At 42.7% G+C, this 22,604-nt stretch overlaps 1 protein-coding gene across 2 annotated transcripts in view; it reads left to right on the top strand.

Moving 5' to 3' along the window:
* The window catches only part of LOC144600486 (palmitoyltransferase ZDHHC15B-like), a 65,884-nt gene that overhangs the window by 9,912 nt on the left and 33,368 nt on the right, over positions 1-22,604 (top strand). For both annotated transcript variants that reach the window (XM_078412126.1, XM_078412125.1), the window contains exons 2-5: positions 6,552-6,578; positions 16,387-16,481; positions 19,035-19,155; positions 20,748-20,817. In XM_078412126.1, the coding sequence (XP_078268252.1) occupies positions 6,552-6,578; positions 16,387-16,481; positions 19,035-19,155; positions 20,748-20,817 (313 nt within the window). The remainder of the gene's footprint in view (positions 1-6,551; positions 6,579-16,386; positions 16,482-19,034; positions 19,156-20,747; positions 20,818-22,604) is intronic.

Raw genomic sequence — 22,604 nt, 5'->3', positions numbered from 1 at the left:
TCGACAAACATCTTCCCCAATACTGATGTAAGGGTAACTGGTCTATAATTCCCTGTTTTCTCTCTCCCTCCTTTCTTAAAAAGTGGAGTTACACTACCCTCCAGTCCACACAAACTGATCCGGAATCGAGAGAACATTGGAAAATGCATCCATGATTTCTAGGGCCACCTCCTTGAGTACTCTGGGATGCAGACCATCAGGGCCTGGAGATTTATCTGCCTTCAGTCCCAACAGTTTATCCAACACCATTTTCTGACTAATGTAGATTCCGTTCAGTTCCTCCCTACCACTAGAACCTTGGTCCCCTAGTATTTCCAGGAGATTGTTTGTGAACGAAAGTACTTGTTTAACTGTTCTGCCATTTTCTTGTTTCCCATTATAAATTCACCTGTCTCTGACAGTAAGGGACCTACATTCGTCTTCACTAATCTTTTCCTTTTTTACATACCTACAGAGACCTTTAGAGTCAGTTTTTATATTCCACGCAAGCTTTCATGCTCTTTTTCCCCCCTCTTAATTAATCCCTTTGTCCTCTGTTGAGTTCTAAATTTCTCCCAGTCCTCTGGTTTGCCGCTTCTTCTGGCCAATTGGTATGCCTCTTCCTTGGCTTTAATACTATCCTTGATTTCCCTCGTCAGCCACAGTTGAGTCGCCTTCCCAGTTTTATTTTTTCGCCAGACAGGAATAAACAATTTCTGGAGTTCATCCATGCGGTCTTTAAATCTTGGCCATTGCATCTCCACTGTCAACCCTTTAAGTATAATTTGCCCGTCTATCCTAGCCAATTCCCGTCTCATACCTTCAAAGTCTCCTTTATTCAACTTCAGGACCCTAGTCTCTGAATTAACCGTCACTCTCCATCCTAATGCAGAATTCTACCATATAATGGTCACTGTTGCCCAAGGGGCCTTGCACTACAAGATTGTTAACTAATCCTTCCTCATTACACAATACCCAGTCTAGGATGGCCTGCCCTCTAGTTAGTTCCTCTTAAAAACCTATCCCGTATACATTCAAGAAATCCTCCTGCTAAGCGCTGCTGCCAATTTGGTTGATCCAATCTATATGTAGATTAAAGTCGCCCATGATAACCGTTGTACCTTCGCTACACACATCCCTAATTTCCTGCTTGATGCTATCCCCAACCTCCCTACTGCTGTTTGGTGGTCTGTACACCACTCCAACAAGCGTTTTCTGCCCTTGGCTATTTCGCAGTTCTACCCATACCAATTCTACAGCATCCAAGCTAATGTCTCTCCTTGCTATTGCATTAATCTCCTCTTTAACCTGCAATGCCACCCCACCTCCTCTTCCTTTCTGTCTATCCTTCCTGAATATCGAATACCCCTGCATGTTTAGCTCCCAGCCTTGGTCACCCTGGAGCCATGTCTCCATAATTCCAACTATATCATTACCCTTAACTACTAACTACAAATTCAATTCATCCACCTTATTCCCCGAATGCTCCTCACATTAAGGCACAAAGCTCTCAGGTTAGCTTTTCTTATCTCCCTTCCACCTTTTGCTTCTGTTCTCCTTTTATGGCCCTCTGTCTCCTTGCATTGGGTCCCATCCCCCTGCCCTGACCTTTTCTGCACTTTCTTTCCCGTTAGCTGCACGGAAACGCGTCCACATTGTTGACTCCACCCCTCCACTTTTTAATTTAAACCCTCCATGCAGCACTGGCAAACCTGCCTGCCAGAATGTCAGTCCCTTTCCAATTAGGGTGCAATCCGTCCCTTTTGTACAGGTCATCCCTGCCCCAGAAGAGATTCCAGTGATCTAGAAATTTAAATCCCTGCCCCCTGCACCAACTTCTCAGCCGCACATTCAGATCCCCTATCTCCCTGTTCCTACCCTCACTGGCACGAGGTACTGGAAGCAACCCAGAGATAACCACCTTAGAAGTCCTGCTTATCAGCCTCCTACCTAGTTCCCTCTACTCACATTGCAGAGCCTCCCTCTTCTTACCCACGTCATTTGTGCCTACAAGCACAACTACTTCTGGCAGCTCACCTTCCCTCTCGAGGATGTTCTGAATTCGGTCTGAGACGTCTTGAACCCTGGCACCAGGGAAGCAACACACTATCCTCGAGTCTCGCCTGTCGCCACAGAATCTCCTGTCCGCACCTCGAACAATGGAGTCACCCACCACTATAGCTCAGCCTGATGTCGGTCTCGCCAGTCGAGTCTGAGCGCTAGGATTCGAATCACAGACCTGACCACCGCTCATACAGGAAGCGTCATCTGCCCTGACAGCTCCCAAGGGGGTGTACCTGTTCACAAGAGGTGCTTCCACCGAGGTCTCCTGCACTCGCTTCATTCCCTTCCTTTCCGTCTCTACCTGTCGCACCTCCTGCCCTCTTGGAGTGATGACCTGACTGCAGGTCCAGTCCAGGAAGCTTTCGCCATCCCGGATGGACCGCAGGTCATCCAGCTGCTGCTCCAGTTCTCGATGGTAGAAGTTCGAACTGACTGTTGCAGGGGTGTGAAGAGTCTTTGTGGATGCTGGTGGCTTTTCTGAGGTGTTGTAGATGCCCTCCAAGGCTGAACTTAATTTTATCTAATCGTCAACTATCCACTCCACTAATTAGGATGTCTCAGCCAATCCACTCCCTCTCTGGTCTGGCTGCTGCTCCTCTGTGATCGTCCAGGTCATTGCCCCAGGATGACTCCTGCCGCCCTTTTTAAACCTCCCAAACTTTACTCACCAAGGAGAAAGCCTTCCTTCAGCCAATCCACACACTCGCTGGTCTGGCTGCTGTTGCTCCTCTGCCATCTTCCAGGTAATGTCCCAAATCCCCTCCCCTTTTACTCCCGCCTCTGTCTCTCCTGAAGTACTTGTACCCTAGACCATTGAGCTGCCAGTACTGCCCTTCTCTTAACCAGGTGTCATTCAGTATCATCGTTACTTTTTTGCATATCTTTCATTCATTGTCTTTTATCTCTCTACATCATCGCCTATATCTCTCGTTTCCCTTACCCCAAACCAATCTGAAGAAAGGTCCCGACCCAAAACGTCACCCATTCCTTCACTCCAGAAATGCTACCTGTCCCGCTGTTATTCCAGCTTTTTGTGTCTATCTTCAGTTTAAACCAGCATCTGCAGTTCCTTGCTGCACAAAAATGAACTATTGGACTTGGGCATGTAACATTGAATTTCTCAGGAGACCTTTTTCTAACTGTCTTGTTTTCACATTTTATGATAGTTTTCAGCAATTTCTTATCAAGCATTGTCGGGCTAATAGGTTGCTTGTTCCCTCTTTTCCTACTTAAGAAGTGGTGTCATATTTGTTGCCGATCAATCTGTATGAACCATTCCAGAATCTCTAGAATTTTGGAAGATGATAACAGTTTTGTGGTGTAGATGAAATAATCCTGATGTTTGCTGGGCCTTGCCATGCGTAGGAGAATTCTAGTGTCTTGAAAATGGACATTCATAAAAGAATTGTCAATATCGCAGGGACGTTTTAAATTTCAAAATTGCTTCTTGCTACCTGAGTCAAGTGTTCCTGATTATTAGTCTTTTCCCTGGAACAGATTTCTAACCAGAGCTGTCATGGGATGATTTATCCACTTTTTTCATTCCTCCCCCACCTTCCCAAATACCCGAATCCCACAATTGGAATTTGAGTCTTAGAGAAAAGATATCGTTTATTTTTAGATTAGATTTAGAAAATATATAGTTTCAAGATTGGCTGTTTATTTGTATATAGAAAATAGGTGCAGGAGGAGGCCATTTGGTCCTTTGAGCCAGCATCGTCATTCATTGTGATCATGGCTGATCATCCACAATCAGTAACCTGTACCTGCCTTCTCCCCATATCCCCCGATTCCATTCGCCCCTAGAGCTCTATCTAACTCTTTTAAATTCATCAAGTGAATTGGCCTACACTGCCTTCTGTGGCAGAGAATTCCACAAATTCACAACTCCCTGGGTGAAAAAAATTCTTCCCACCTCAGTTTTAAATGGCCTCCCCTTTATTCTTAGACTGAAGCCCCTGGTTCTGGACTCCCCCAACATTGGGAACATTTTTCCTGCATCTAGTTTGTCCAGTCCTTTTATAATTTTATACGTCTCTATAAGATCCCTGCTCACCCTTCTAAACTCCAGTGAATACAACCCCAGTCTTTCCAATCTTTCCTCATTTGACAGTCCCACCATCCCAGGGAATAACCTCGTGAACCTACACTGCACTGCCTCAATAGCAAGCACGTCCTTCCTCAAATTTGGAGACCAAAACTGCACACAATACTCCAGATGTAGTCTCACCAGGGCCCGATACAACTTCAGAAGGACCTCTTTGCTCCTATACTCAAATCTTCTCATTATGAAGGCCAACATGCCATTAGCTTTCTTCACTGCCTGCTGTACCTGCACGCTTACTTTCAGTGACTGGTGTACAAGGACACCCAGGTCTCGTTGCACTTCCCTTCTACCCTTCCCTAAGGAATAGGTGATGTTTCGGGTCGAGACCCTTCTTCAGTCTCGATTGTGTCAGCTTTTAAGTGCACTCGCCTCAAGTTCAGGGAATGTGAACTCTAAACCTGCTAGGTTTCCTTCTGCACCAGACTAAAATCAGGGGGAAAACACTGTGGTGGAAGTGATCTTAAAATGGATACAAGCTTTTACAAGTTTCTACCAACCTTCTAAGTGCATGAGCTTGCCCCTAGACGCAAGCAGTGGGATGGGCCTCAGCGCCACAGGTAGTTTCTCAGTTAGTCACTGCCCAAGAATGCTCCTTTGTAACAGCACTGTGCCTCCTGTGAGCACAGGATTTATTTAGTCAGAGGGTGGTGAATCTGTGGAATTAATTGTCACAGACGGCTGTGGAGGCCAAGTCAGTGAATATTTTTAAGGTAGAGACAGATAGATTCTTGATTAGCACGGGAGTCAGGGGTTATGGGGAGAAAGCAGGAGAATGGCGTTGGGAGGGAGCGATAGATCAGCCGTGATTGAATGGCAGAGTAGACATGATGGGCCGAATGGCCTAATTCTGTTCCTATCACCCATGACCTTATGATTGTACCTCGGAAAATGTTAACAGTGGTGTCATCTTCCCTCACACAATTCTTTCAAAGTTGCCACAGATCTGTCCTGGAACAACATCTCTAAAAGTGACCTTGAAAATATGCTCCTGAAACACTGAATGCTCTTAAAACCTGAATCTATCACTCCATCATCTCTCTCTTGACCCCACCACTATGTTGTCAGATGTTGATAATTGAATGAGGTGTAATTTACTCCAAGTAAATGTTGGAAGGATCAAAAGCATTCCCTTTGCCTTTTGTTGAATTCTTTCTCCTTCCCAGTTGTTTGCATCTTCAATTCTGGACCAAGCAACCAAATCCAAATTAGCTAAATGTCAAAAACTGTTTCCACTTCTGAACTATTTCTGCTTCCAGCACCTTGCTGCAGAGATCCCTATTTAAACATCTCCTTCTCTCAAAGATAGACACAAAATGCTGGAGTAACTCAGCGGGTCAGGCAAGATCACTGGACAAAATGGATAGGTGATGTTTCAGGTCAGGACCCTTCCTCAGACTGGTTCTCAATCTGTCTCAATCTCAATCCTTCCCTGAATTTGTTCTTGAAATTAACCCCTTTGAGGAAGATTTTGATCACTTTTTCCGATGAGTAGAGTTGCTGTCTAAATGTAAGTTGTCATTCAATGTTTAACAAATGGTTATGCCAATAGTATATTTCAAAGATGAAATGAAAAGTTACCATTGCAACAAGTTAAAAATAACTTCCAGGTGCACAAACTACAAATGTTTCACCTCAGGCTTAGAACTCGATGAAAACAATCTATGATCTAAATATTCATATTTGTGGTAATTGTTTCTCAGAACTGAGTGAAGTTAACCAGCAACATTTCATGCATGCAACAGCAACGGCCACAAGCAATCATTTCCAGTCAGGTTGCTGTCTTTGAAATAAATCTCTTGTGCTCTTCAGAGAATTTAACAATGTCAAATTTGCATTTGATATTTTCTGTCAATTTTTGTAAATCATTAGACCAAAGCAACGTACGCTGCCAATTGGGTCTGACTGAAGTGGCATGATCTTGCTTGGAATTCTGGTAGAGATCAAATACCCTGTAGTCAGTTCATAAATCAGCCATCCATTTTGCCATAAAGTCATGTCCTAAAATAAATTCCACAGATTCCTGCATCTTCTACAAATGGTTCATTTTACTGCTACATAAAGTTGTATCTTTGCTTTTTCTTTTTTGGAAAATGTATTAGGATGAGAACTATATTATCACAAAGAACTCTTGAAGCTGAGTTAAGCAGAACATGTTTATAAGCAATTGAGGAACTGTTTTAAGGGACAGGGGAGTAATAATAAAGAGGTAGCTTGTGCTGCCACAGTTATTTTCATTTTATAGATTTCAATTCCAATAAGAGTCATATGAATATCTCGAGCTTCCAAACCAGTTATAATGTGTGTACTGCGAATGAAGGATAATTACTTTGTTGTGCTTGGTGTCTGTTTTGACTGTTTCCTTGTTTAAAAACATGTTTGTTTTTCTTCCTTCTCTACACAGTTACTGTTCAAAATGGTTTAGAAAAAGGTAAGACTTTGTTTTGTATAATCTTTTAAGGAACTTGCTTCACCAGCGAACAGCTGGTATGTTTCTGCTTTTTCAGTAGGTGTATATAATGTGGTTATGTTCGAGGAGCAAAGAAACAAAACCTCAAAACATTGCTCATGCAGCTGGCTGTAATTATTTCTATAAATTAATGAGTCATCAGGTTGTAAAGTTGAACCATGTTCCCCCACTGCAAAAGTCAATGTAAATTCAGTATTTTTTATTAAAGCACAGAAGTATAATATCTACTTGAGGAATTCGTAAATAATGAGTGAAAACTTGTTCCTTTGCATTGAAAATCATGTTGCAACACTCCATCTATTAGATGAGTTGGCTTTGTTTGTTTTTTATTTATTAATTCATTCTCTCCTCACCACCATCATTCCTTCCCCTTCCCAAACTACCCGAGATCTCCTTTCCAAAGATGCAGGGCAAGTGTTTTACATCTGATTATTCACACTTACTACACTAAAGTTGTAGAAAAACAAACTGCAGAAAGAGACTTATTTGACTTTCTGCTGTGTCCACTTTTCGATTGTTTGTTACATAAACTTTCTGAATTTGCTCTTCTTACTTAATTTCCCCTGAGGAAAAGTTTACATAAATACTTGATTTTAATAAATAAGTAAGCTGTCCTATATATTTATATCATTATATTTCAAATATTCACCCAGGACTTCCTTTCAGTACAGGAATATTTGACATAGGAGCCTATTAAGTAAAATGGGATATTTTAATTATTTTATCAATTTCAATGATTGATCAAAATATATTCCTATTATACTTGAAAACATCATTGCCCACCCAACATAGGTTTACAGCACATTTCCCCAGTTATTCCACCTGATGCCCTTTACTTGAAAACTTAAAAATGACTCATTGGTTCAAAAGATTGAAGTATATTACATTTTAAAGTAAACTTTTTGTGCTACTCCCTTTTTGGACAACTAGGGAGATTTCACCTTCATTTGTGAGATGCAAATCAATTTTAAGTATGCTCCCAAAATAAAAGTCGCAGGTTAGAAACATCCAGACCAAACCATTTCTCCTTTAACCAACTAATCTAATTATTTCTTGAGACGAGCTCGGAGGTGGAATGTTATTTCAGTAGAGTTGATCATTTTCCATGCCAGGCACCCAGTTTCGACCTCCCGAGTATAATATTGTCATTGCAGTTCGGCCATGTGAATAGACAATAGACAATAGGTGCAGGAGTAGGCCATTCAGCCCTTCGAGCCAGCACCGCCATTCAATGCGATCATGGCTGATCACTCTCAATCAGTACCCCGTTCCTGCCTTCTCCCCATACCCCCTCACTCCGCTATCCTTAAGAGCTCTATCCAGCTCTCTCTTGAAAGCATCCAACGAACTGGCCTCCACTGCCTTCTGAGGCAGAGAATTCCACACCTTCACCACTCTCTGACTGAAAAAGTTCTTCCTCATCTCCATTCTAAATGGCCTACCCCTTATTCTTAAACTGTGGCCCCTTGTTCTGGACTCCCCCAACATTGGGAACATGTTTCCTGCCTCTAATGTGTCCAATCCCCTAATTATCTTATATGTTTCAATAAGATCCCCCCTCATCCTTCTAAATTCCAGTGTATACAAGCCCAATCGCTCCAGCCTTTCAACATACGACAGTCCCGCCATTCCGGGAATTATCCTAGTGAACCTACGCTGCACGCCCTCCATAGCAAGAATATCCTTCCTCAAATTTGGAGACCAAAACTGCACACAGTACTCCAGGTGCGGTCTCACCAGGGCCCGGTACAACTGTAGAAGGACCTCTTTGCTCCTATACTCAACTCCTCTTGTTATGAAGGCCAACATTCCATTGGCTTTCTTCACTGCCTGCTGTACCTGCATGCTTCCTTTCATATGTATAAGAAAATAACTGCAGATGCTGGTACAAATCGATTTATTCACAAAATGCTGGAGTAACTCAGCAGGTCAGGCAGCATCTCGGGAGAGAAGGAATGGGTGACGTTTCGGGTCGAGACCCTTCTTCAGACTGATGTCGGGGGTGGCACAGAGGGGGAGCAGCGAGAGAGCATGTTGCTAAACTCTCGTCGAAGAGAGGAGGAGAACTTCTTCAAAGTGGACATACCTCGAAGAGAAATCGCAGTGGAGCAACCAGTAGTATAAGAAAATAACTGCAGATGCTGGTACAAATCGATTTATTCACAAAATGCTGGAGTAACTCAGCAGGTCAGGCAGCATCTCGGGAGAGAAGGAATGGGTGACGTTTCGGGTCGAGACCCTTCTTCAGACTGATGTCGGGGGTGGCACAGAGGGGGAGCAGCGAGAGAGCATGTTGCTAAACTCTCGTCGAAGAGAGGAGGAGAACTTCTTCAAAGTGGACATACCTCGAAGAGAAATCGCAGTGGAGCAACCAGTAGTATAAGAAAATAACTGCAGATGCTGGTACAAATCGATTTATTCACAAAATGCTGGAGTAACTCAGCAGGTCAGGCAGCATCTCGGGAGAGAAGGAATGGGTGACGTTTCGGGTCGAGACCCTTCTTCATTGACTGATGCACTAGGACACCCAGATCTCGTTGAACTCCCCCTCCTCCTAACTTGACTCCATTCAGATAATAATCTGCCTTTCTATTCTTACTTCCAAAGTGAATAACCTCACACTTATCTACATTAAACTGCATCTGCCATGTATCCGCCCACTCACACAACCTGTCCAAGTCACCCTGCAACCTTATTGCATCTTCCTCACAATTCACACTACCCCCCAGCTTAGTATCATCTGCAAATTTGCTAATGGTACTTTTAATCCCTTCGTCTAAGTCATTAAGCATGAAGTTCCCAAGATTCTGCAGTTTCTGAATCTGGTGTTACAAGCTTCTGTATCTTCTGCCCAGTGCGAGGGGGGGAGAAGAAGTAATGACTGGGGTGGGAGAAGTCCTTGATTCTGTTGGTGGTTTTCCTGAGGCAGCACGAGGTGCAGATGCAGTCGTCGATGTTGCGGAGAAAGAGTTTGGGGATGGTGCCGGTGTACGGTTGGAACAAGGACTATTCAACGTAACCAACAAAAGGGCAGGAATAGCTGGGGGACTATGTGAGTGTGCAAGGCTGCACCTTGAACTTGAAGAAAGTGAGACATGCTAAAAGAAAAGTTACTGAGGGTGAGGACGTTCCGCCAGGCAGAGGAGATTGTTAGTCGAGGGGAACTGATTGGGTCCGTGTTCACTGAAAAAAGACAATGGCCTTGAGACCTTCCTGGTGGGGATTGAAGGTGTGAAGAGACCTGACATCCATGGTAAATGTGGAGCAATGGGAGCCAAGGAATTGAAAGTTATTGAAGTTAAAGGGCATGTGAGATGTCTTGGATGTAGGTCGGAACGGGCTGGACAAGTGTGGGGGGGGGGGGGGGGAGGACAGAATAAGATGGATTCCAGTTATTTGGAGATGAGTTCTATGGGGCAGGACCAGGCAGAAATAATGGGTCTGCCCTCTTTGCAGATTTTGGGAAGAGATAAAAGTAGCTAGAATGGGGCTGATTATCTATAAGGTTGGAGACTGTGACGGGGAGATCGCCAAAGGTGAGATTGGTAATGGTCTGGAAAATGGTGGCCTGGGGTTCATCTGTGGGGTCATGGTCAAGGGGGAGGTATAATGAGGTGTCCGAGAGCTGGTGTCCGAGAGCTGGTGTCCTGCCTCAGCCAGCCAGACTACAATGACACCTCCCTTGACGGCAGGTTTAATAACAATATTTGGTTTGTTACTGAGTAAGCAGAAGGCTGTGCATTCAAAGGGGGGGGTGGGAATGAAGTGCGTAACCTGAGTGGAGAAGTCAAGGTTGTTGATGTTGTAGCAGAATTTGGAAATAAAAAGGTCCAAAGAGGGTGGAAGACCAGCAGGGAGAGTCCATGAGGAAGAGGAGTGGTGGAGATGGTGGAAAAGGGTCGTCACTGGGAGACGAGGTCTCCATGCCAAGGAAAAAGGTTCGGGGAGGGGGAGGGGGAGGGAAAGGAAGAAGAGCTCAACATCATGATGGACTTGGAACTCATTGAGTTGGGCGTAGGGTTACAAATGAAAGGTCTCTGTTGAGGAATGTGAAGACTATTGTGGTTCTGAGTGGGATAGAAAGGGTAAAGAAAATGGGATGGTCACAGTCAAGGGCCCCATCAACTATGATGGAACAAAATCCACAAATATTAAATAAAGAATGAAACAATGCTTATAAGACCTTTGGTTTCCACTGAAAACACTGCCCAGCAGCTGGGGCTGTGCACTAAGAATTTTGTCCTTTTTCTTCCCAGCAGATGAACTGTGCTGGAGCTCACTATGGATCATTTTACAATAAAGAATTAGACATTTCATTGGAAAAATAGCCAGAAATGTTTTCATCCCAAACACTGAATTTATTGTATACTTCAATGGTTCAATGCTTCAATGGTCCTTTATTCTCACGTGTATTGAGGTACAACGAAATTTGATTTACCATACAGTCATACCAAAAAAACAACAAGATACAAAACTACATAAAGATTAAACTTAAACAGCCACCACAGCGGTGTGTAAGAATCCCCAGGGCACGCAGCCTAAGCGGAGACCCACAGCCATCAGTTCAATGTCCAGGCCACACACACACTCTTCACCGTGATGTGACCAGAGTTGTACCGACCGCTGTCACTCTCTCTGCAGTCCCTGTCCGCCCGAACTGTCAGAAAGCCGTCCACACTCGCACCAGACTTCAGGATGTTCTCATGGCGCGATGTCACCGCAAACACCGAGATCACCGCAATCCCTCCAAGTCCCCACCAGCGCAGGCAGCACGTCCATCTTGTTTTTCGGCTACCTCACATTCCCCACTGTGATGGAAGGCAAATAACTTTTACATTCTTCCTCCTTTTCTCCTGCGGTCGGGGCGATTGAACCATCCACAGTCGGGACGATTGAAGCTCCTGCAGTCGGCGATCAAAGCCCCCACATCGGGGCGATCGAGGCTCCCGCGATCAGGGCGGTCGAAGCTCCTGCGGTTGGAGCTCCCGAAGTCGATCCCTAACAAAGGGACCGCCAGCTCCACAATGTTAGGCCACAGTGCGGACAGAGATAGGATAGGGGCTTGACTTTATAAATTCATCGTTACTGTTAATATTCAGTGGCTTAGCTTGGCAATTTTCCCAATCTGGTTTCAGCAAGGTTTCTGGATACATAAAGAGCAAGTAATTCAATAGCAGTTGTAATGCAGTGAAATCTGATGAGTGGTGCCATTTACTTGGTCCAATCTCTTAAAATTCTCCTTGAAACTCGTGATCCTTAATCTTGCTTTCACCTATGTTTACCACCCTATTAAATAATTCAGGCATCAGAATTGCTTGCTCTCCATTCTCAGTAATAATTACTACATGACCATCAAACAATTAATAAAAATAAGTACCAGGATATCTGTGACAATCCTTACAGTAAAAGAAAAGACATATTATACAATGAACGATATGTCAGAACATTAAAAAGATATCTACAACTTGATTATTTTATGGTAAAATGTACCATATTTATATTATTAACCTTGAATACTGCTGCCCTATCTGACAAATTGCACTTGTGCAGAGAACATAAAAAGATTATTGTTGATATACATCTTTTCTCCATAAGAAATAGAAATAGAAGACATTCTGCCCCTCCTGCTTGCTCCGATATTCAGTAAGATCATAGCTGATCTATACCTCAGGAGTCACTTTACTGCATTAGCCCCAAAACATTGGTGCAGGGATCCCAAACAACCCCACCACACCCCAATTACTGCACGACCCACTGAGTTCCTCTTAACAGTTTGTTTATTTTTCCTGGATTCCAGTAAGTCTGGTCTCTTGAGTCTAAATATCTAATATTTACAATAAATATCTAAATATCTAAAATTCCATCAAATATATTCTTAAATATACTCAGTGACCATCCCTCCATATTCCCTTGGGTAGAGAATTACAATGATTCACTACCCTTCCTAAAGAATTTTCTTCTCATCTCTGTGCTGTATGGCGAACCCTTATTTTAAGAGTGGGATCTCTGGTTCTGGACAGCCCAGGTTCTGGAGATCACATCACTGTATCCACCTTGTCTAAGCCCAAGAATAATTTTGTAACTTTTTACAAGATCATATCTCTTTCTTCTGCTTAACCTCTCATTACTTAACAAGCCCACCATTCCAAGAATCAGTCTGGTGAACGTTCATTATATTGGAAAATATATTAGTGTTTTACATCAAGTCAAACGTCCAACATACTTTCTAAAAACCTTAAAGTTGGAACTTGAAAATCAATAAAATATTGCAAATGTCAGGTCAGAAATAAATGCAAAAAATGTTGGAAAGACTTAGTTCTGACAAAGAGTTCCTAACCTGAAAATTTAACTGTCTTTGTTTCCACAGATGCTGTGGAACCTTTGAAACCTCCCTATCCATAAACACTAACCCCTTCATAGTCAAGGCCAAATTACAGTTTGCTATCTTAAACCTGGTTACACCTGCTAGCCTTTTGTGATTCATGCACTGGAACATCTGGATCCCTCTGAATTTCACTAATTCACAGTCCATTTCCATTTTGACAATAGTCCATCTTTTGATTTCTCTTATCAATTGCGTGACTTTACACTTCCCCACTTTCACTCAATCCCTCAATCACTCTCACTATTCACTCAATCCCTCAATTTCCCTTGCAAAATCACAATGTCCTAATTACATCGTACCCTTCCATCATGGGCAAACCATGATTTACCTTTCACGACTCCATGTTAACTAGGTTTGATTATATTTATCTTTCGTAAATGATTAATTATTTCCTCTTTCATTATTGACTCTAGCATCTTGCCAACAATAAATGTTACTAACTAGCAACAATACCCTGCATTCTGTATTCCTCTTCTATTGAATAAGCGGGTCAAAAAGCACAGAAACAGGTCCTTCGGCCCAACTTGCCCATGCCAACAAAGATGCCATATCTACACTTGTCCCACCTGCTTGCATTAGGCCCATATCCCACTAAACCTTTCTTATCCACATACCTGTCTTCTTGGCAGTTTTCCAATCTGCTACCCTCTTTTAGTGAGTTTGAAAATTTTCAACCAGTGGGTCCACTACTTCTGCAGCCACTTACTTCAAAGCCCTTGGCTGCAGGCTACTGGGTCCCAGTGATTTGTCTGCCTACAGACCCATGATTTCCTTATTATTTTACCCATTGTAATAGGGATTTTTATAACTTCATCTACGAGATTTGAAATTACTCTGTTATCTTGGGAATATTTGCAATGTCCATGATAAAGACTGTTCAAAAAAATTGATTTAACATTTATTTATTCACTGTAACTAATCATCGGCTTCATTCTCTACAAACCCCACACTTACCTTCGTCACTGTCTTCCATTTTATGGATCTACAGAAATCTTTCTTGACTGTTTGTTTCGATTTTACACACAAACATTTCTCTCGGTATCAATTTTCTCCGCTCTTATAAAATTGTAATCTTTCATTGCTAGGTCCTGTAAACTTTCCAGTCCTCTGGTGTTGCTACTTTGTATGCCCTACTTTTCAATGAACATTTTACCTAACCTCTATTAATTACATAAGCCTCTTTCTTATGAAATCCCTCTTTTCCAGTAGGCGTAATTCCTGCTGAGGATGATCTTCTAGGTTAGCATTATTTTTTACAGTCCCTCAGGGATTATTTTCCTGTTCTTTGAGGGAGGGGATGCAACACACCCTCCAATATAAGCCTCCAGTGCCCATGTTAAACACAGTCAGAATATCATAGCCAACCGCAGAGGAAATCTCAGCTCCAAAAATGCACTCAACTTCCAAATGGCCTATGTGCAGTGAGTTTAGAACGTTCACAAGTTATAGGAGTAGAATCAGGCCATTCAGCCCATCGTGCCTACTCCACCATTCAATCATGGCTGATCTCTGCCTCCTAATCCCATTTTTCTGCCTTCTCCCCATAATCCTTGCACCCGTTCTAATCAAGAATATGTCTATCTCTGCCTTAGAAATATCCACTGACTTGGCCTCCACACCCCTCTGTGGAAATGAGTTCCACAGATTAAGCAGGCGAATAAAGGAATATATTATTATATTAACTACCCTCTGACTAAAGAAGTTCCTCCTCGCCTCCTTGTAAACTTCCCACCAATGTAAACTCCAGTGAGTACAGGCCCAGTGCTGTCAAACACTCATCATATGCTAACCCATTAATTCCTGGAATCATTCTTGTAAACATCCTCTGGACCTTCTCCAGAGCCAGCACATCCTTCCTCAGATATGGGGCCCAAATTTGCTCACTACTCCAAATGCAGCCTGACCAGTGCCTATAGAGACTCAGCATTACATCTCTAATGTTCTTGTTGCTCTATTTAACACTTGATAGATGACAGAGAACAGAGAACTTCTTCCCTTTCATTTGGGAAGCATTTGAACATGAATCATAGAGGTGTAAAAACCCTTCAAGACCCGTTTTGCGAATTACACTTGTTATTCTGCATGGATTGCAACTAGAAATTAATAATGAATGAATGATACTTTATTGTCACATATGGCATGTCACAGTGAGATTCTTTGTTTTGCATACCCAAGGAATGCAGAGTGGCCACTTCAAGGGCGTCGACAATGTTACAAAGTATTCCACCTTAACACAAAGTATACAATTTGTGGTACTGACCTGCGATCACCCACTCACATTACAGGTACTCCTCAGCTTCCGATGGGGTTCCTTTCCGAGAAAGCCATCGGAAACCGAAAGTATCGTAAGTCAAAATGCATTGAAAACGTGCGATCACGTGTCCAGAAGCGAGCAGCGGCTCGTTTCGGGTCCCTGCCGTTTGCACCATCGCAAAGTCGAACTATCGCAAGTCGAACCATCGTAACCTGGGGAGTACCTGTAATTCTATGTTATCCCACTTTCACATCCATTCTCCACACAGTTGTGGTAATTAAAAAGTCATCTGAAATATATATATCGTCAACATCTTGCGTTAGGTGTTCTGTCAATGCCTTTTCTTAGGCAAAGAGATTGTCTTTTGTCTGCCCCTAATCCCCTTGTGGTCTGCCAAGTGGAATGCTATTGCTAGTGGATGGGAGTGCACTTATCCGGCCCGAATTCAGGCAGCTTAACTACATGTTGCAATAGAGATTTATTTTGTCCTGTCCCTTCCAAATTTTGCAGCGAGACAACCATTAAAATGTTTTATTTCCATTCCAAATATAACTCAAATTCCTTAAAGCTGATTGGCATTAGACTATTTAAAAGAGGGAGCATTTTGTTGCCTCAGTACAAATATTGCATAATATTTTTCTGTTATTTTGTTTCATAACAATCCTAATTGCAGCATAAATGCAAGGTTCCATTCGCAATAATCCTGGAATAGTGATCTATGTGGGGAAACAATCCGTCGTGGCGATGTGTTGTTTCAACACCTGTAAAAATCTCTTTGGCAAAAGATTGTCAGGAAACCTGGGTGATCTAGGCGTGATCTAAAAAAGGTCGCATCGGTATACTTCAAAATAATTTATTTTATCTTAATTGCTTTGGAGCATTCTAATAAAATAATAAACCTGTATAAATGTTTTTGTTTAGTTTGAAGCCAAAAATCTAAAATAGGACTCTCAATCTGAATTTGTGAATATTGCAAGGCTGCTCGTGTTTATCTTTTAAAAGCAGAAAACCATGTTACTAATTGATTTATTCGGCATCAATAATAATTTCTGTTATGAAAATATTTACACGTTTTAAAAAAATGTAACCATCTTAACTTTATCTGATCGTTTTTTGTTGTTGTATTTCAGCTGCATATCTTGTGATATTTCATTTATTTTTTGTGCTATTTGTGTGGACCTATTGCAAGGCTATTTTCACAGAACCAGCAAAGCCTTCTCGAAAGGTAATTCAATTTGACTTAAGTGAGCAGTGATTATTCTTGTATAATAAGTTCAATGTCATGTTTAACTTCATCATGGTTTACATGGAGGTGACTGGATCAAGCAGGCTTTATATAAGTCTGATATAATACAAAATAATATAATACAAGCACCAGTCTGAAGAAGGGTCTCGACCCGAAGCGTCACCCATTCCTTCTCTCCAGAGATGCTGCCTGTCCTGCTGAGTTACTCCAGCTTTTTGTGACTATCTTAGGCTTTATATAAGGCCTTGATACCGTATGCACTCTGTAACAGAGCAGAGAATTGTAAGGTGTCTGTCAAATTCTCTCCAGTGCTTTTGGATACTGATTGCAGTATCTTTCTTGAAGGAGGCTTAGAAAAGACCATTGAGATGAAAAATTGGGCTCCCTTTCTGCACCTTGTTTAGAACAACTTAGGCAGAAATAAACCTAAAATAGACACAAAAAGCTGGAGTAACTCAGCGGGACAAGCAACATCTCTGGAAAGAAGAAATGGGTGACGTTTCGGGTCGAGACCCTTCTTCAGACTGAGAGTCAGGGGAGAGAGATCGACAGATATGGAACGGTAAGGTGTGAAAACGAGAGATCAATGATCAAGGAAAATATAGAATAGATCATTGTTAGCTAGGGGAAGGTGATAACGAGGCATACAATGTAACATTTAATCAGGACAGTCAGACTGGTCGGAGAACTAGGATGGGGGATGGATAACCTACTTGGCTATTGGCTGTTTCTGTCAGAGGTTTTAATGAATGGGAGAGATCAAATAAAAATGAGTGGAGGAATTTTATAAACAATTTTTTTTTAAATCGAAAATGGCTTAATCTGATAAAACTGATTGCACCATAATTAAATATTTTATTAAAGCTTAGTCCCCTGACATCTTCATAATGCAGGATTTGCAGATTTTTGTAGATGGTGTATAACTTTGTTTCCCTTTCACTGTTTTTTCACCTCCAATTAGGAAAGAAAGACTCATTTGTATTGAGGAATTTACAGTTGTCGCTCAAAACTCCTTTACGCTTACTCTACTGATGTTCAACCCCATTCTTCTGCATTCTCCCCATAATCCCTGACACCAGTACTACACAAGAATATATCTATCTCTGTCTTAAAAATGTCCACTGACGGCCTCCACAGCCTTCTGTGGCAATGAATTCCTCAGATTCACCACCCTCTGCTGAAATAAATTCCTCCTCATCTCCTTCCTAAAGGAACATCCTTTAATTCTGAGGCTATGACCTCTGGTCCTGGACTCTCCCACTAGTGGAAACATCCTCTCCACATCCATTCTATCCAGGCCTTTCACTAATAGGTAAGTTTCAATGAGGTCCCCCCCTTCATCCTTCAAACCTCCAGCGAGTGGAGGCCCAGTGCTGTCAAATGCTCATCATATGTTAACCCTTTCACTCCTGGGAGCATTCTCATAACCTCCTCTGGACCCTCTCCAGGTCTAGCACATCCTTCCTCAGATTTGGGGCCCAAAATTGCTCACAGTACTCCAAATGCAATCTGTCCAGCACCTTATAGAGCCTCAGCATTTCATCCCTGTTTTGGTATTCTAGTCATCTCGAAATAAATGTTAGCATTGCGTTTGCCTTCCTTACCACCAATTCAACTTGCAAATTAACCTTTTGGGAATCCTGCACCAGCACTCCCCAATCCCTTTGCTCCTCCGATTTCTGAATTCTCTCCCCATTTAAAAAATAGTCTATGCCTTTATTCCTAAATCCAAAATGCATGACTCCACACTTTGATACACTGTATTCCATCTGCCACTTCTCTGCCCACTCTCCAACCCTGTCCCAGTCCTGCAGAGTGTGTAGGAAAGAACTGTAGATGCTGGTTTAAATCGAAGGTAGACACAAAATGCTGGAGTAACTCAGCGGGACAGGCAGCATCTCTGGAGCGAAGGATTGGGTGAAGTTTCGGGTCGAGACCCTTCTGCAGACTGATCTTCTGCAGCATCCCAGTTTTCTCTGACTGCCCCTCCACCTATCTTCATATCATCTGCAAACTTGGCCACAAAGCCTTCAATCCCCTCATCCAAATCATTAATATGCCCCAGCTCCGACCCCTGTGGAACTCCACTAGTCACTGGCAGCCAACTAGAAAAAGCCTCCTTTACTGCCACTCTTTGTCTTCTGCCATCCAGCCAACCTGCTATCCATGCTAGTATCTTCCCTCTGATATCATAGGCTCTCATCTTGTTTAGCGGCCTCACTTGCACCTTAACAAAGGCTTTCTGAAAATCAAGTGTTTGCTTTTAGTCGAGCCTGGCTTCTGAAGGATATGAATTAGCAGCCAACGAAAAGGAAAGTCACCTGACATTTAAAACTGCTATGCACCTTAACATTCTCGGACAAGTTTCAATCATGATATGAATGCAATGTTTTATTAAATAAATGACATTTCAATATTGTAGCAACGTTTTATTCTTCTTGCTCCACGGCAAAATTAGCTCTTTTTAATAAAGACATTCTTACATTCTCTTGTTAACGGATTAATTTTGTTCCTTTTTTGCTGTACTTGTAGTTTCAATTGTCCAGAGCTGATAGAGAGAGGTACGAGCGAGAAGAGAGCCCTGAAGTGCAAAAGCAAATTCTACTGGATGTGGCCAGAAGGTTACCAGTATACACCAGGACTGCATCTGGAGGTAACTAGGACGCTGTGACACTTGCTATTTACATAGTTCTGATAATATGGCTTATAACATTTATAATGTGTCAATAATTTGAAAAATAAACATTATTCTAATTAATCAGTAGCAAAGTAGCTCCTTTTTGGGGAAAATTAGTAATGAGAACAAAGAATTATAACTGTAAAACACTGAAGAAAAGAAAGAATATTCAACAGCAATATATGTTTATTGTGCATTTCCGGTGAAAATGACACTCGTGATTTCAGCTTAAAGTCAGATCTTGCATTATCTTATGAATCAATTATTTGTTCATTGACATATATATATATATAAGAAAATAACTGCAGATGCTGGTACAAATCGATTTATTCACAAAATGCTGGAGTAACTCAGCAGGTCAGGCAGCATCTCGGGAGAGAAGGAATGGGTGACGTTTCGGGTCGAGACCCTTCTTCAGACTGATGTCGGGGGTGGGACAAAGGAAGGATATAGGTGGAGACAGGAAGATAGAGGGAGATCTGGGAAGGAGGAGGGGAAGGGAGGGACAGAGGAGCTATCTGAAGTTGGAGAAGTCGACGTTCATACCACCGGGCTGCAAACCGCCCAGGCGAAATATGAGGTGCTGCTCCTCCAATTTCCGGCGGGCCTCACTATGGCACTGGAGGAGGCCCATGACAGAGAGGTCAGACTGGGAATGGGAGGGGGAGTTAAAGTGCTGGGCCACCGGGAGATCAGTTGCGTTAATGTGGACCGAGCGCAGGTGTTCAGCGAAGCGATCGCCGAGCCTGCGCTTGGTTTCGCCGATATAAATAAGTTGACATCTAGAGCAGCGGATGCAATAGATGAGGTTGGAGGAGGTGCAGGTAAACCTCTGTCTCACCTGGAAAGACTGTTTGGGTCCTTTGATGGAGTTGAGGGGGGAGGTAAAGGGACAGGTGTTGCATCTCGTGCGGAAAGTGCCCGGGGTTGGGGTGGTTTGGGTAGGAAGGGACGAGTGGACCAGGGAGTTACGGAGGGAATGGTCTCTGCGGAACGCAGAGAGGGGAGGGGATGGGAAGATATGGCCAGTGGTGGGGTCCCGTTGTAGATGACGGAAATGTTGGTGGATGATATGTTGGATCCGCTGGCTGGTGGGGTGGAAGGTGAGAACGAGGGGGATCCTGTCCTTGTTGCGAGTGGGGGGAGGGCGAGCAAGAGCGGAGCTGCGGGATGTAGAAGAGACCCTAGTGAGAGCCTCATCTATAATGGAGGAGGGGAAGCCCCGTTTTCTGAAGAACGAGGACATCTCGGAAGCCCTAGTCTGAAACACCTAATCCCGAGCGCAGATGCGGCGTGGACGGAGGAATTGGGAGTAGGGGATAGCCATTGACCTTGTGTGTTGTTAGATTATGCAACGTTTGTTAGATTTGTTAGATTATGCAACATGCACCTGTAGACCTGTTGAAATGTTTTATTTAAACATTATTGATAAGTAATCAAATCCTGTTATGCATTGCTTGTTTCAAAAGGAATAATTTTTTCAAGATGATTTTGATTTTGAAAGTTCTTCATCTTCGAACTAAAATTGGTAGTGATACCAATCCTCATGTTCTTTTTTTTTTTTTTAGCTATCCGATACTGTGACCGGTGCCATCAGATTAAGCCTGATCGATGTCATCACTGCTCCATCTGTGACACGTATGTAGTTCAGATCTTATAATTAAGAAAATTTTAAAATAAAGTAACTAGATTAAATTAGATGAACAATGGTGTTGCACAAAACGATTTTACATCTAGATTGGATTTCATGAATAGTTGACTCAATTCTTCTATGCACCCTTCATCTACAAAGAACTATTCTTCATTGAATAGAGACACAAAAAACTGCAGATGTTGGAATCTTGAGCAAAAATACAGAATGCGGGAGGAACTTAGGCGACATCTATGGAGGGAATGGGCAGATAACATTCAGGACCCTTCTTCAGATTGAGTGAAACAGGGCGGAGGTGGAAAAGGGAGATGCGGGTGAGGCAAAACCTGGCAAGTGTGGGAAGTTAGAGAAGAAATTTGCTGAATCATCATTGGACACGAGTGAGGTGCCAGAAGACTGGAGGGTAGCTAATGTTGTGCCTCTATTTAAGAAGGGCTGCAAGGAAAAGCCTGGGAACTATAGTCCAGTGAGCCTAAAATCTGTTAGACCGAGGCCATGGGGGATCGCAATATGCAGGTAGACTTGGAAAATCAGGTTGGTACTGGATCCCAAGAGAAGGAATGTGCAGAGTGCCCACAATGTGGCCTCTTAGAGCAGAGTGATCGAGCCTACTAGGGAAAGGACAATTCTGGATTTGGTGTTGTATAACAAATTAGGGGGCTGAAGGTAAAGGAACCCCCAGGAGATAGTGACCATAATGTGATAAAACTCAGCCTGCAGTTGGAGTGGTAGAAGATGAAATCAGATGTGTCAGTATTACGTATAGAGTCATTGAGTGATACAGTGTTGCCCACACTGGTTGAGTAACAACTTGCCCACACTGTTGAGTAAAGGTAAGTACAGAGGCATGAGGGAGTAAATGGCTAAAATTGGTTGGAAAGGGACTAGCACAAATGATGGTGAAACGTCAATGCAGGAGTTTCTGGGAATAATTCAGAAGATGCAGGATCTTTTTGTCCCAAAGAGGAAGAAGGGTTCTAAGGGGAGAATGAGGTGTCCATGGCTGACAAGGGAAGTCAAAGACAGTAGAAAAATAAAAGAGAAGGCGTACAATATTGCAAAGATTAGTGAATAACTAAAGGATTGGGAAGCTTTTAGAAACCAACCGAAGGCAATAAGGGGAGAAAAGATAAAATATAAAGATAAGCTCGCCAATAATATAAAAGGAAGTTAACAAAAGTTTCTTAAGATATATAAAGAGTGAGAGAGAGGTGAGTGGATATTGGACCGCTGGAGAAGGTGCTTGGGAATAAAGAAATGACGAAGATGCTTGGGAAGCTGAAATGGAGAAGGTGCTTGGGAAGCTGAAAGGTCTGAAATCACCCGGAGCAGATGGACTACACCCTAGGGTTTTGAAATAGGTGCTTTAGAGATTGGTAGTGGCTTTAGAGGCATTTGTAGTGGTCTTTCAAGAATCACTAGAGTCACGAGTGGCCCCAGAGGACTGGAAAATTGCAAATATTGTAATTATTATTCCACAGCTCAAGAAGGGAGCGAGGCAAAAGAGGGGAAACTATAGGCAGGTTAGCCTGACCTCCGTGGTTGGTAAGATATTAGAGTCCATTATTACGGATGGGGTTTCTGAGTACTTAGAAGCACAGGATTAAATAGGCTGAAGTCAGCATGGGTTTGTGAAGGGGAGATCTTGCCTGAAAAATCTGTTGGAATTCTTTGAGAAAGTAAATAGCAGGATAGGCTCATGTTGTCGACCTCCCCGTGGTGAGCCCTGTCAACTGACCTCAGTCAGGCGAACGACAACAAACAGAGACAGCAG

Source organism: Rhinoraja longicauda, chromosome 15 (assembly GCF_053455715.1).
Source record: "Rhinoraja longicauda isolate Sanriku21f chromosome 15, sRhiLon1.1, whole genome shotgun sequence".
In the NCBI taxonomy this organism is placed as follows: Eukaryota; Metazoa; Chordata; class Chondrichthyes; order Rajiformes; family Arhynchobatidae; genus Rhinoraja; species Rhinoraja longicauda.
This window is presented reverse-complemented; position numbering and strand designations above follow the sequence as displayed.